Source organism: Dreissena polymorpha, chromosome 7, assembly GCF_020536995.1.
Source record: "Dreissena polymorpha isolate Duluth1 chromosome 7, UMN_Dpol_1.0, whole genome shotgun sequence".
NCBI lineage: Eukaryota > Metazoa > Mollusca > Bivalvia > Myida > Dreissenidae > Dreissena > Dreissena polymorpha.
In genome coordinates this window covers 59,528,218-59,544,398 of record NC_068361.1, presented here as the reverse complement: position 1 = coordinate 59,544,398, position 16,181 = coordinate 59,528,218, and the positions used below count along the sequence as shown (strand labels likewise).

The following is a 16,181-nucleotide window of genomic DNA, read 5'->3' as shown; positions in this document are numbered from 1 at the left end:
TGCAATATTCTAAGCATTGCAAGCATTCTTGTAGGACTAGTGATCACAATTTCAAATTTGCCAGGAGTAAAAAAGAGGTAGTCTTTTTTAAGACATGCAGTTGTAAGGAAATAAATAACGTGTTTCATGTTGTTGTAGCTATTCTTAAGTTAAATACATTTGCATATGTAAACGAAAACCGGCTGTGCATCCATTTGATAATTGCAATTAAATTTGGTCTTTATTCATGTGCAACAATGTTAAATCAAGTAAAAGAAACTCAAAATGGTTCGATTGCACAGTTATAATTATTTAACAATATTAAAAAGGAAAAAAGTTTATTCTGAAATTAATCTTAAGTATAAACAAAACCAAAATGTCACATTATCTGCTTGTTTGCTCTGTTCATTCTGCTCTATTGCTCATATGAAATGTTATCTGAAATGGTATCACATATATATTAGAGTTAAAAACTTATGACATGGTAAACGAGGTGAGTAAATATCGAAACAAAATCACAAACCCTACACACGATATAATTGCACAAGGTTAATTAAAATAATGACAATGGTCCAACGCATAACTGGCTACATGATGATATATTTCAATGTATGTATTACCCATGTGTTTCACGGGTTAATAAAAAATAGCCATGGAGTCAAATACAGCAGACTGTTAGAAATAGAGTATAAACAAATTGATAATAATGTATTATTTTCTTTTGTACTTCTGATTAAATTGATGGAATCCTAAAGATTATTGCATGAATATATAATATGACCAGAAACATATCATTCAACATAACATTACACATTCAATGAATAATAGTTTTTGTGTAATACAATATATATATCTAAACGATATAACCATGACATAATATAATCAATGTATATGGCCGTATTAATCGCATTGAATATAATATTCGATTCAACATTTGAATGCATAAATACTTTGTTCTCTAGGGTAAATTTATACACAAATCGTCACCATCATTATCATCATCATCACCAGCAGCAGCAGTAGCAGCAGTGTCATCGTAATCGTATTCATCGTCGTCATCATTATCATTATCAGCATTATCACTAGTATCAGAATTATTATCATCATTATCATTATCTTCAAAGTGTTATCAGCGTTGTTTAACAAAAAACAATAAGAACATACATTAAACAAGAGATGTGTTCGTCAGAAACACAATGCCCCCTATTGCGCCGCTTTGAAATAAAAAAAAATTACCTTTGACCTTTAAGGATGACCTTGACCGTGAACTTCCACCACTCAAAATGTGCAGCTTCATGGGATACACATGCATTCCAAATATCAAGTTTCTATCTTCAATAATGCAAAAGTTATGGCCAACGTTAAAGTTTGTTTTCGGACGGACGGACAGATTGACATACACACATACTGACATACTGACTGACGGACAGTTCAACTGCTATATGCCACCCTACCGGGGGCATAAAACATAAAGAGATTAGTAACTAGAATATATCATGCATTCACAACTAGTTATACCTAAAAATAAATAAACGTTACTTCAACTATTGTCCTAGATAACACCTGTGTAGTAAAAAACTATCCTATACGAAACATTTTGCATTTCTTCATTGGGTCGGTTTTCGACCTGCTGGACCGTTCATCAGAAATCGCATGGAAATACTACATTTGAGATCTACATTGATTTCTTGTAAAAAATGTTTAAAAACCGCATCATCGTCGATGTCATAATCATGGTGATGATCCTCATCAGTATCAATATTGCCACGTACAGACCAGACGTAAGCATTATCTCTTTGGTTGTACAATATGCGGTCAAATACTTGAAATCGTTTCACTTCAATGTCATGTAGTGAAGTCAGTTCCTGTTGGACGACAACGTAGTCATCTGAAGAGATTTCGTGTATGTGAACAAAAGGGTAAACCTCGTTGCAAATTCTTTGTGCACAAGCAAACTCCAGTCTACATTCAAGCGGTTGGGTATTGTGAGAAATCTTGTTCACCAGATAATGTAATTCATTAGTAGACAAGGATTCAAAGTACAAATTCAACTCCCTCAGTGACTTTGGTATTTCTATGTCAATAAAGTTATGCAAATACAATCTGAGCGTCACAATTTGTGTGAGCGTCGATAGCAACTTTGACAACAACTGTCCATTATGCACTATTAGAAATGAGACAACGCCACGAATTCTCAGATTCTTGATGCTCAGACCTTCAAGAGACTCCCACAGAGCTGCTCCTTTATCCACATGACACTGTATTTCAAATGAATTGTTCACATCCATTGTAATATTGGCTAGTGTAGATGAAGTGCTATCTAATTCTACCGTACTGGATGATATGTCACAATCCCAAAGATCACACGCCACCCGATGATCAAAAGTAAGAAGTGCGCTGAACAGACTCTGTAGCCAGCTTGAGGTCAATTTGACACATTTCATTCGAATGTGTTCTAAAGAGTGCATCACTGGCGGAGAGTCTACACACTGCGCTGGGTCTTCAGCGTTTAGTAAACACCACGTCCGAACAAGAGAGTTTTCCGGAGTAGTTAAATCGAAATCTTGTAATTCAATACGTTTAAGTGTATTGATACGGAGTTGTTCCGGTAGCAAATTAACGTCTTTGCTTATATTGATTGATTCTAATGATTCGAACAAGGATAAGTCCAGTTCTTCCCAACGGCACTTAATTGCAATATCTTTCAGGGTCTTATAGTTGTCGTGGGAAATTGGAATTTGTAATCTCATAAGGAGATCTAACGAGTCAATGCGTCCATGGGTCGGTGCCTGTTTGAGAAATGTGGATGAATCTGGCCGACTTGAAGGTGGACAACTCAAATCATTTAAAATTTCCTTCCGAAGTGTAGACGATGAGTTTTTAGAGTATATTGAAAGATACTTGGACACCCCATGTGTCACATTAAATGATATTACAGTTGCTGATTTCATCAACCAGATAAAGAGCAACTCTATCCAGTTTGATTCATCAAAGTCAAAGCGACTTAGGTGCAAAAATATACCCTTCTGTTTGTTAGATACAGCTTCTCTGAATCCAGATATTATGATTCTCTGAAAAATATTACCTTTCGGATAATGCTTAACGGCACAATTATTCATCAAATATGAAAGTTCATTCGCCGCCGAGATGTTAAGTCCGCACAGAAAGATGAATACTTGTGAAAAATCGAGGAAGGCATCTTCATATCGTTTAAGATATTTGGTTATGATATCATCCGTGGCATGTGTATTGCAGGCGATATGGCAAGCTGCCAGGAATTCTTGTATGCCCTTATGGATAAATGAGAACACGGTCGACGCTCGTATTAAGGATCCCGTTTTTGTTACAGACAAAAAGCCAGTCCTTAGTGCAAAGTCTTCGTGTTCTTCCAAATTATATTTTGTCATTTCTGTTATGCCAAACAGTTGAGGATTTTCTCTTTTATCTGTAAATAACAGACAAAATGCCGCCTCAGCAATGCTTTGTACGTGGTTCAAATTGGGTTTAATGTAGTTTGTCTCTGTAAAACACGGAAACGGCGGTTGAAGAAATTGTCCATGTTCACTGTTCGCTTTTTTCAGAAGGCTCTCTAACAAAAGACTGTATATTTCACACGTAGACCTTTTCCGCCTTGCTCCTTCCGCCCACAAATCTACAATCAATGAGAGCATCATGGGTGAGTCCATTAATTCGACGAGGTTCTTTTCCCGTATGTACGATATAAATTCACAATGTTTAGCGTTCAAATTGTCCTTATCGACCATACACCCAATGATAATCTTAATCTGTTCGAATGGATCATGTATCCCTTCCAACTGCAGCAAGTGCTCGATCTCAGAGTATTTTATCTTGCCTTCAACCAATGTCCATGGTCGAGTTGTAATAAACAAAGTACACCGGCTGTAAGAGGCTACCAACGTAGGTAGAGCATGAATGCCTGCAGGGTACTTAAATTCATCTAGACCATCAAGGAGTATCAAGCAAAGTTCGCGCTTCATGATAACATTCAGGAGTTTATACGCCTCCTCACGATCTTCCTTACTGTATATTGCATCCAGTAGTTGTTCTTTAATCATCTCAGAAACATCATGCTGATAAACACAGTCCCTCAATTTCATATAAAATACGAACTTAAAATCATATAGAGTTGTTAGATCGTCGAAAAACATAGCTGGTTCTTTTCGAGTAACAGAATCTTCAACCACGGAGTCTTCCGTCGACAACGGTTCTCTTATTGTTACTGTTGTTTTCATGTTACACCAGTCCAGAACTAATTTGGCAAGAAAGCATGTTTTTCCTGTCCCTGCCTCGCCTTGCATAAATGTCTGTCTGTTTAAATGGCCATTTGTAAAAAACAAATCTTTGTATTTAGTAATTTGGTTACTGGTTTTTTTAAACGACCCATGGTCGATTGCCATCAGCTGCACATTTGGTTGCATATAATAATCAACTAATCTTTTATTAACGCAATCATCTAATGGCGATTCTGTCAAATAACTTAGCCGTCGTTCGTATAGGGGCTTCAGACATTGGAGCATTTCTGAAATGATTAATACACAATGTATTGATATACTTTCGCAATCTATAGTTTAACAATTACACACTAACAGATAATAATTATTTTAACAAACATACATGTGATTTTATTTATAGCATGTACACAAATGATCATCTATACATATGTTAAGTTACCGATCAGATGGAAACACATGAACAATCAAGAACAACAATGGTTAAAGATGCACTTTTGCACTATTTGTGGAAACGAAACCACAATTTAAGTTCTCAAAAGCGATTTACATGTTTGTCAATTGTAATATACTACGGGAATATATCCAATAATTACCTGCAAAATAACAAATTAAATTAAAATGAAGATTATGTGAAAATAAAAAGTGATCCTTAGCAAATTTTAAGTTGTATATTTGTCGAAAAAAGACAAATTCATAGTACTTTGCATTGAAGCGGTATTTATCATCTCGACAATCAACATAAACGGTTTTCACATGTGTTTCTGTGGTTGAACAGAAGTTAATATCACCATATATGTGCTAACATGTGCTCTTTATCCTTTAATTAAATTGGATATTCTTTAATTAAAAATTAATGAAAAATCATTACTTAGAACAACTTAAAAATTCCCCATCAATTTTCCTTGCATTAACATGAATTAAAATATTCCCGCTTTCGTGCTTGTTTATATTTATCAGAATTATAGTTACCGTTGTACAGTATGAACTTGTCTGAAAAATACCGTAACAAAATTCGATTAACAAACCTTTTACGCCACGTTCGTATTGAATTTCGTCATTTGTCCCAGCCTCTGCTTGCAATACACACCCCATGCCAGTTACTAGTTTCTTCATGCCATCATTTGTCTTCATGTCTATCTCTGTTGTTGCTTTCCTCGTCTTTTCTGATATAATGTATTGGGCATTGTGTGCCTGATCTTCTAGCTCTCGTTTAACGATTTGCGTCCTATCACAAATAAGTCTAACACCGTCTCGTGTATGCTTGTCAATTTGAATCACGCTGTCATGTGTTTTTCGTTCCATCACGCATATAGCGTCTTCTATTTTTCGACATCCCTCTTCTATGATATTGTTGGATGTCGCAAAGTGTGTACCTAATTTTTCTGCTTGCGTAAAGGCTTCTCTAACAGCTTTCATTAGTTCTCCATATTCACATAGGGGGATACGATCATTCTCCAGCTATATTTAATCAGGGAAAACAGTTGTACTAGTGTGATATTAGCATTGATCAATTGCGAAATTGTATTCATATATAAATCATTTTTGAATCTGAAATAACCTTATACGAAACAATATAAACATGCATTTATAACGTTAAAAACTGGTTTTGTTTGTATGGGTTCAACAATCAGTTCTTTTCAATATGTATCAATATAATTTGTTAGTTAGTATAACAATATTTTGTTCTTTAAATCAAGGGACTGATTTTCAGTTGATTATAGTCGCTAATACTATTTATATGACATGCGGGACTTATGTTTGTTACAAAGCATACATGCATAATAAAATCGGGAAATGTATGTATATATTGTTTAGGCATATATGTGTAACCAAATATCTATATTCTAACGACGTACAGCGTATGAGACACAAATGCAAATTAAGTATGTACTTAAAAAGACACTCCAAAGATATATAATAGACAGATGTCAACAACAATGTATATTCGTATTTCTCGCACATATATTTATGTAGCTGCAATAATACATTAACGATTGTTGTTCGTGCGATACCACGATTATTAAACGACCTAATCGGTCTCCAAACTCACGCTTTAGCAATTAACGCACTTCAGTAAAAAAAAAGGTGGTTGTATGTACATTTCATTTATACCCTTGTTCCAGTGTTTGTTGCATTTTATAAAATATGAATTGAAAAGCGCTTGTTATCTACTTCGCCAGAAAAATGTATTTAATTTAAAAATATTCGAATTTCTGCATATGTAAAACGGAAGTCTTAAACAATACTCGTAGTACATTCCAATGTTTTCCTCCACGTATACACTATTTGTTAAACTACTACCGACGATCAAAATATAAAGTATATTATAAGGGTTGAGAAACTAAGTGATAACATGTGTCTTCTAATATTCTATAACGAGTATGCCATCTCAATTATAATTCGAATGCCCATTGTCTTTCTAAAGATATTTATTGGTTTTGAACCTCTAATTCATGATTTGCCCTTTACACACAAAACATCGGCGCTAAGCTGATAAATAATCTATATGATTAAAAATAATAATAGTTAATAGTGCATGCAATAGTATGAATAAAGCGTATTTAGGAAACTACCAATTTGATTGGTAACGTAAAAAGGTCAGTCGGAACTAGACAGTTTTTATGACACACGTAACCTAGATTCGAAGTAATTCTAGATTGTATGAAGATAATCATTCTAACCATGCTTCTTTAGGTTTTCATAAATGTTGCCTCTAGAGTAGTTACTCGGTTTTTATCAGATTTAACCTGATGAATTATTTTTGACGCACGTATCGCCGAGTCAGCATCAACCTAAATATTGCAAAGATGAATATTCTGACAACGTTTCATCAAAATTTAGTCATATATGTAATCCTCAGTGGTAACTAGAATTTTGTAAGATTTCTCGTGGCCACCTTAATTTAGGCTCACGCGAACCAGATTCAAGCTCAGAACATTTAAATATTGTAAACAAATTTCGTAAAGATTTAGTCATAAATGTAATCTTTAGAGTGGTAAACAGGTTTACATAGATTTGACATGGTGACCTAGTTTTAGAACGCATGGTCATATTCATACTAAGCTCATGGTTAAATAGTAATCTTAATAATCAACATTGAGATAAAAAAATGTGTATGTTAAATAAGTTAATTATATAAATCCATGAATTTGTAACACAGAAAATAAACGCAAAGTTGCCCTATGACATTGTCGACGATACGCAATAAATCACGTACAGGCATTTCACGAGTTATACTCTTCACTAAAGTCTACATTATACGGTTTCCATTAAACCGTTTCCATTTTCCATTCCTATAAAATATAACCACAAAAATCACCGTAAGAGTAGCATGATAACACACTTGAAAACCTACATCTGTTAGTCTTCTGAGAGCTTTAATCGCACATTGATCATGTGCTAAATAGACCGGATCCGTCAGTAGCGTGGTAAGTGTTTGGAAAATGATCAGAAGATGAGCGTCTGTTACCTTGCAGTCAGCAATGTGACGCAGGTCGCGGCCAATCTGACGAACCTAAAGAGCATATAAATACTGATTGTAATAGTAATTTTGATAATTAAACTTTTAAAATTAAAACGGTAAATAATGTTCATCAATAATATGAATAAATGATATATATGTTGTTGTTACTTTACCTGTTCTAAAAAACATTCTTTGTCAGGTGGTGGTGGTGACAGACACGTGGAGGAGAGACATGTTTCGAAATATTTGCAGTTTAATATGACACTTATTACTCCATTGAAATCTGATTTTTGAATACACATTACATGATTATATCCATCAGGAGGAAGAAAGCACTTTGCTATTTCCCACTCGTCCGAAATCCAAAGTTCTGGTTTTGTGTTCTTCCACGAAGGACCTTGAAATCTGTGCAGAGATGTTATCTTTTGTTTCACTTGTTCACATGTGTGACATTGCCGGTAAGATTTCGTTTGGTGGAATGTGCATTTAATTCCCTTTTTCTTTTTACACAGACCCGAGGTAGGGCATGACATTACATTTTCGATGGAGCAAATTCCACAACTCTTTCCAACAGATACATGTACCTTTTGCATCTCTGTTTTAACAAAGTTAGTCAGTCCAACCTTCGTGATGTTAATTGCTATACAGGCCTTGAACCAGTTGTTAATTTCTTTGTCAGTTGAAACAGTTGGGTAGCCTTGCGTCTTAGAACTTAGTAAATTTAAGTCGAACTTTGCTGAAAAAGTAAGACATGGACTTAAACACGTTCAAGTCTAACATAATATGACATCAGTCATAATGTATTATGAATACATATTAAAGAAAAACACTCCATATTGTATCTAAATTGAGAACATAATTATGTCCTTAACACGCATACATAGTAACCAGGTTTATTAATGAAATAATGATATGTTTGCATATTGTCGAGCTTCTCATATTGTTGTTATACGAGTCTACTTTATCAAAAATACAAAAACGCGTAATACCTTTCTGCATTACACAGTGCAGGCTTGTAAACTCTTATTCCTGTTACATCGTATACAATTGACTACTATGCTACACCCAGAAATCAAACAGCTTGTTTCAACAACAACTCTATTTAGTATGATCTTTTTGTCTCGAAATTCATACTAGAAGACAGCAAAAAATTGAGGAACCGACAGGATCAAATTAAAATTGTGTCATGGCAATGTTGGTACTATCCGGAACTAATTCTGTGTAATTACTTTTTTATTTATTAAGACTTTATCTCGTTCAAAACTGTTATGCGCATGCGAAACACACAGTGTTTCAATAAGATTTATATACGTTAACTACATATTTAGTTACACAACACGTTATTATTTTGTGTAACATGTCTATAACTTCTTGTCGTAACCATGATTTCGTAAAAATAGCTGTTGTGTGAAAGCAGTTTTGAAAACATACCATCGTTTTTCTCTTCTGCAGAATTTGTCTTAACACCAAGTTCACCTTCGACAGGGCCGGGAAAGCGGTTCTCTGTATCGTATTCAGCCTCATGGTTCAATTTAATTGTTGTCACGTCATTATCACATTCGCAATCGACAGTATCTGCCAGTTTGCCCATGTCTATTGTTAATTTGCAGTCTTCGATCTCCTGATTACCAGTTATAGTAGTTTCGTAGTAACTTCCACAATGCTCATTGTTTTGTAGTTTGCTTACGTTTGCGTAGGTGCTGAATGCTGCGTTAACTGTTAGTACAGAATCATTATGTAAAGCATCGTCAGCGTTTGCCAATAAGCTCCCTCTTTCTTGGACTGGGTCACCTTCGAGTTCATATTGACCTTTTTCTATGGTCTCCTCGGCTTCAATCGCACCATTGGATGTGCCATGCATGGACACAAGTTCATTTGTCTTGGCTTCAAGATAATTTTTCCATTTAAGAAAAGTCTGCTTAAAATCACGTTTTTCCACAGGCTGTGCGGCTTCTGATACATTTGTTGTTTTGACCTTAGATGCATAATTTTCTACACCTTCCTTTCTGACAATTGCTGAAAATCTTATTTCTCTTGTATTTATTATGTCAGCTGTATGTCTTATCGATTCAACTTTGACATCATTGCGAAAGTCAATTACACTATTTTCTCCAATAACACCAACGTCATTATTTCTTTCATCCTCTGTATTATCAGATTCAGTTTCTTCGTTAGCCACAAGACGATATCTGCCTTTATATGCGTTATTGTCATATTTATTATTTCGTTTCTGTTTACAACTTTGACAAAGTACCGCCCCCATTTTGCTCTTAAGAATGTTGTTTAATAATCCATTCTATTAATTTCATAATAAACCGGTATGTGAACTTCCGCTTCTGAAAGGTCAGATAGTTCTCTGTAAAACATAAACAATAATGTTGTCATATAGGTTCCAACTTTTATCATAATACATTGTTTAGTAAAATATATGTATACGCATATGTAAACTACATATAATTCACGTGTTCTCTATCGTTTTACTTAGTATTGAGTAAATTATTTATAAAAATAATCTAAATCCAGTCCATCTATTCAAAGAGCAGGATGATTTTCCGGAACAATGTCGTGATATTAAATGTTGCTATCTGAATGATGTTCATTGAATGATAAGATTTATCAATGTCCTTAGAGACAACAAGTTAATAAATATACAAGAAGTGCTTAAAAAGATCATTATTCGCGTTTTTATATGCCCATTTGTTTTGCTAAACGACGTGGAATGTATGTCTGTTTTATTGGTTTGTTTTCAAGTACATATGTTTCATAGAATATATTTCATTTTAAAAATTACATACTGTACTCAACAATGCGTTTGTATAAATCGATACAATAAGTTACTGTATCGTTGATGACTACACTGGCTTCCTAACATGGATTGACTGTTCACATTAAGGGGTCTGTGTGGTCCTTGATCGCTAAACAAATTAATGTTTTTGTTACAGAAAAGATACTTTACTTATAACTATCAAGAAAAAGTTAAAGCCAAGTAACGCATGCTCAAGGGTAAATAGAACAAAATACAGTCAAAGGCTATCTTAGAATTTAAGAAAATGTTATCCAGTTTGTGTAAACAGTTAATTACAGCAAGTCCGAAATTAAGAAATTAAAAAAAAATAATACCAAAAATACAACTTCTTTAGATTTATTTAGTAATACGTTGAATATAAGTTATACAATTAAATCAAGTTTCATTAGTGTATAACATGCATAATGTCAAATATAATGAAATCTTTAATCAAAACTAGTTAAACGAAATGTTTGATTCAATTAATTTATTTAATTATTTATTTATCAAGCATCCATTTATTTGCTTGATTTTGTCTCTTTGAAAGCACATATTTAGAGGTCAATAAATCAGGACTATTATAAAGATCTATTTACGGCGATCGATACAGGGGTTTTCCATATCAATAATTAAAAAGCAGTTCTACCGTTATAGATTACATTCAACAAATAGATACGAGCAAATCACAACTTTATTTACAGGAAAATGTGTCAACACGTTAAATAAACATATGAGAACTTGAGCATGAGTTTCTTTTCCCAAGCCTCTTTCAAATTATGTGAAATGGAAATAAATAGAACCAGTGCTTGTTAAGTGTGTTGCGTATATGTCGCTAACCATTAGCCTTAACGTGAATCAATTAAAGGATTTATAAACTTAGTGTCCTCTTGTAATATGAGTTTATATTCTCGAGGTAAAACTTATCAAACGCATTTTAGGGTATGTTTAAAGCACTGTTATTGTAATATATAAGCAAAAATGTTACGTAGCATTCACCAAATTGTATTACGACTGAGCCATAAAGGTAGCGTAAAAAGTTGCTACAATGTATGTTTAGTAGTTGACTCGTTGACCTCGGTTTACCCTGACTTGATCAAAATCCATTTTTGGACTAGACATTTTCAAAATAAAAATTCTGAGCAACTTCAATCAATGCTGATTCATACATATTGCTTCTAGACTGGTGACAATTTGTTTTCTCATAAATTTATAAATTATGAAATTTATTATTTTTCATATGGGAAAAAATAACATTCTGTCAAAGTTTTATCAAGATTTAATAATAAATCTGGCTTCTAGAGCGGTTACTAAGTTTTCAGATTTAATCTGGTGACTTAGTTTTATGCACACTGAACACAGAACCGAAATAGGTATATATACTGTAAAAAAAATCTGACAAAGTCTCATCAAGATTAAGTCATAAACTTGAGTTCTAGATTATAACAAGGTATTAACATTTTAGCTAGTGAATAAGCTTTCGGACACACGCGACTCAGATTCGAACATCCAATTGATACTGTCAAGATTTACATAATGATTAAGATTAAGTCAAAAATGTGACTTCGACATTTGTAACGATGTCTTTCTAAGTTTTGACCTGGTCAACTAGTACTAGAGTTTTGACACACATGCATCGTTCTTGGCACATATATTATCAAGATATATGTTTTAATGAATATTTAGCGAAACGTTTGGCATCAAGAGTGGTTACAAGCTAAACGTTTACAACGCACGACGCGCGACGCCGGATGACCGACTTGGAGTGATAACAAAAGCTTGACTTAAGAACTTTGTGCTCCGTTCGGCTTTCAATCAACATTATCTACTATCAAGAGATACGTATTTAAATAGTTTAAACTCTACCGTAGTTCATTGAATAAGTTATGTTATTATTAAGCGCACCATTATGGTATTTTATATTGTAGATACATGTAGCTTATATTATTAAATGTATATACGCGTTGACAGACGCCCACATAGTGACAAACATACATGTACTATCGGAAAATCCACGAAAATGAGAGTACAGATTTATTAATACGACACAACGAAAATGTCAGCCTGACATCACGCCAATATGTATGTGAACTCCGGTCCTATATCGGGATTTTACATCGGTCCAAGGTCGATCACGCAATTCGGCAATGTCGTCCCCGATGTCGGTATACTAGCATATTGCAGTCATTTTACCGCAATTTGTCAGATATTCGAAATAGTGTACTGCATCCACCTTATTAACCTCTTTTATTGTCACTGAGCTAATGATTTGTTTAAGTTAGTGTTCCATTACTTATCATATCATAGACACAAAAAGCAATACCATTTGCGCTAATTATTCAAGTTTTTTTTCTACGTGTCTTTTCAACAAACATCAATACATTTAGTTTCAAAACACACATATAACGAATGCATTTAAAGAATTACAACAAAACGAACACACCACTTAAAATTATCTACATTAAACAAATACAAATTAGGAAAGATCAAATTGGTAATCCTGCCTGCTGCCGCTGGTATGTTTTGCCGTCTTGGCTGTCACTCGCTTAACCATGAATATATGCTAAGGATGTATCGATAATATATATATATATATATATATATATATATATATATATATATATATATATATATATATATAAATAAATGAGCACTCTACAAACATGGAACGGTAAAATGAAAGTATACAATGGTTCGTAAATGTATGACACATAGAAAATGTGAAAGCTGTGCAGTATTTTGCACATGCAATAGGATCAAACGCTTCTTGAAAATAGTTTCTTAGACAATCAGTTTCATAAGAAAAATATCCCAAAAAGACAGGTTAAAAAGTATACCTTCACAAGTTACTTTAAAAAAGGAAAGTTTGAAGTAAATCGCGATCGTTATTTTGGAGAACAAAGGGAGAAACCCAGACCAAGGTAGGACTACGATAACACTTCTTTGTACATTCTAAAAGAAGCAAGATAACGATGTAAATTTTCCTAAATGATTATTGTTTAGTCTCCCGCGTAGCTGTCTAAAAGTGGTTTTGACAAAGATTTCTTCCGATATGCCTTTCAATAGAATTGTGCAGTTATTCAGATTTCATGAAATGCAAACTTACAACGTTTTATAACGACTGCTGGATATTAAAATTTGCATAGTTGATTAAAAAGCAATAAATGTAAAAGCAAATACATGGTATTTACAAATAGTCTAATTGTTAACGTATTTATAATTGATTTATATGAAATAAATGCAATGACCATTATTATATATTCATTTACAACATTTTCATTTACCCAACAAAAGCGACACGCAAAGTAATTTCAATGCTGAAATTCACAGTTTGTGAACAGGGTAATTACGAAACGATATTCTCCGCGCATCACGTCCTTATTCTACTTTGTTTCTGGCTAATAATTTAAATAAATCACAAATGGAAGATCTCGTTCTCAAAAATTATAGGGCAAATAGATAATATCAAATTTATTTAGTCTAAAAGTTCATATCATTATTGTGAACAAACGGATTTACATCTTGTGACAGACTTCCAAACCCGTGAATTAATTCTGGCTAGCGAATACAAAATCCTTCAAAAAGAAGGGTGTCTTAGTAAAATAACAAGGGGCTGAGTTTTTACAATAAATATTCGTATACCCCAATGCATAATTAAAATATGGTCGTGTTGCAACCATTTATTAAAGGGGCCTTTTCGCAGCTTTTGGCATGTTTTGAAGTTTGTCATTAAATGCTATATATTGATAAATGTAAACATTAAATTTTAAAAGCTCCAGGAAAAAATCAAAAATAAAATTTAAAAAAAAAGTAGCCCGCTGCAGAGCTCGAACCAGTGACCCCCGGAACCTGAAGTAAAAACGCATTACCCAACTGAGCTATCCTGCCAAGCATACTTAAGACGCGTTTTTTATACCTTATATAAGCAATCTTCGTAGTTTCACAAATTTAAACGACAACAACAGAACTCTCCAAATTATTCAATCGTTTCGCGTTGCAACGCTTTATAATTTTTAGGTTTTTAAATCGTCAAAAGATGCATATAATGGCTATATTAGACCATGGCAAATGTTCAGTAATACTGTTTCCTCACAAATATTATAACTAAACCGAAAATTTGCGAGTCTGAAACAACTTTTTTCAATTTTGTCAATTTACCAAACCGTGAAAAGTTCCCTTTAAGGCTTATTTATTAGTACACGTTTATAATAACTTTATCTCTATTGGATAATCATATATAATGTTCTATTGTGTAAACAAATAGCAAAATGTTTTAATTTCTCAAATTGTATTATTTTTATTAAATGCAATAAGCACGAGCACACAATTTTCCATACGAATTCTGAGTATCATTTATCATACATTTTTTTCATTTAACGAGATCAAAATTCATTTGTTTGATATAAAAAAAACAATGTTCATTTACTATCGCTATTATTTTCTTACCATGCTAACGTGTACAATTTGCCTAACAAGTCGATAAGTAATCAACCAAAAATACTGTACTGTTAAATTGTGTTGTTTAGTTTCACTGATGACAATATGGGACTACGTATGACCACATTTTACGCTCATCTAAAATTAATTAAGGATCATGGTGTCTAGTTTTAGGAATGTTGTTCATAGAGAACGTAAATCGGGAGCTGAGAAAACTTGTAACTAATAATATGTGACATTAAAATACTATATATTCCTAGATAGTTTTTCCTCATTTATAAATGTTTCGTGAGATCGTCCCAATGTCGTGCCGATACTGTACAATGTACATGTCGCACTCAGCTCGAATTTCATAGCATTTCCTGTATTTCATACACAGATGCAATTCAGAAAATACTTTAAGATTGTGTAAATTATAACACAGGTTGGACATTAGCTATAATTTTAACAATCTAAGGATCGAAACGGAGTCTAATGCCACCTACATCGAACGACATATTGTAAACTATCTAGCCAAACAATGTCGCCATTTAGACTATGATTCGCGCAATACAGAGCTATCATTTTGCAACATGAAATGTCTTAAACAAATTAAAAACACGAAAAATATCAGTTCTGCTGAATACAAAAAAATATGTCAGCAAACGTTTAAACAAGTATGTTCAATAGAAAATACTTTCTAAAATTATTGCGGCTTGATAGCAATGACATTGAAGCTGCAAAGCTGTAGAAAAAAATCATCTCATTTAATTTCAAGTACTTGCATTTGCGTATTTAAAGAAGAATTTTGGGTACATTAAAATTAATGTCTCACCTTTAAGGGTCAGCATTATGTAGACCGTAACCAATTTCACGACCCTCTGTAATACACTCTGACTAGTATTTTGTATCAGTTTATTTAAATTCAACGTTTGAAAAATATAATCTACCACGAAAACAATCCGTTATCGGGAATTACTAAACGCCGGGAAACCAAAATATTAGTTTATCTCATCATGTGATATAAAAAGCGATTAGATCATAGGGTTCAAACAATCTCACATGATAAAACGTTTTAATCTGAGTTTTGTTGACAAACTGAGCTGTATGTGCTTTATTGCAAAGAAACATTTTTAAGTATAAATTTAAGCATAATTTACGTTGGCTTTTTACAAGTTAAATTAAAAAAACACAAATGTATGACTTGACGCTGTTTATTTCTTAATTTAGCAGATTAGTGGACGGTATTTGTAAAAGTGTCATAGTTTATGGGCGACAAATTTCATTT

At 33.3% G+C, this 16,181-nt stretch overlaps 1 protein-coding gene across 2 annotated transcripts; it reads right to left on the bottom strand.

Annotated features, from left to right (window-relative positions):
* Positions 1–300: 300 nt before the first annotated feature.
* LOC127838604 (uncharacterized) lies at positions 301–15,864 on the bottom strand. 2 transcript variants are annotated; one of them, XM_052366433.1, is made up of 6 exons: positions 15,729–15,864; positions 9,127–10,051; positions 7,869–8,431; positions 7,588–7,746; positions 5,258–5,690; positions 301–4,519 (listed from the first exon to the last, which is right to left on the bottom strand). In XM_052366433.1, exons 2-6 carry the CDS (start codon positions 9,956–9,958, stop codon positions 1,587–1,589), a joined length of 4,920 nt encoding a protein of 1,639 aa, XP_052222393.1. In that variant the 5' UTR covers positions 9,959–10,051; positions 15,729–15,864; the 3' UTR covers positions 301–1,586. The 2 variants fall into 2 exon arrangements, with proteins under 2 accessions (XP_052222393.1, XP_052222394.1); XM_052366434.1 differs by having other exon boundaries at positions 7,702–7,746.
* Positions 15,865–16,181: the final 317 nt, after the last annotated feature.

Excerpts from the sequence above, each read along its gene's own strand:
- LOC127838604 (XM_052366433.1), bottom strand. The coding sequence starts at position 9,958 with ATGGGGGCGGTACTTTGTCAAAGTTGTAAACAGAAACGAAATAATAAA. Across the intron at positions 8,432-9,126 it reads TGCAGAAGAGAAAAACGATG|CAAAGTTCGACTTAAATTTA; the intron begins GTATGTTTTCAA and ends TTACTTTTTCAG. Across the intron at positions 4,520-5,257 it reads ATACGAACGTGGCGTAAAAG|AAATGCTCCAATGTCTGAAG; the intron begins GTTTGTTAATCG and ends TAATCATTTCAG.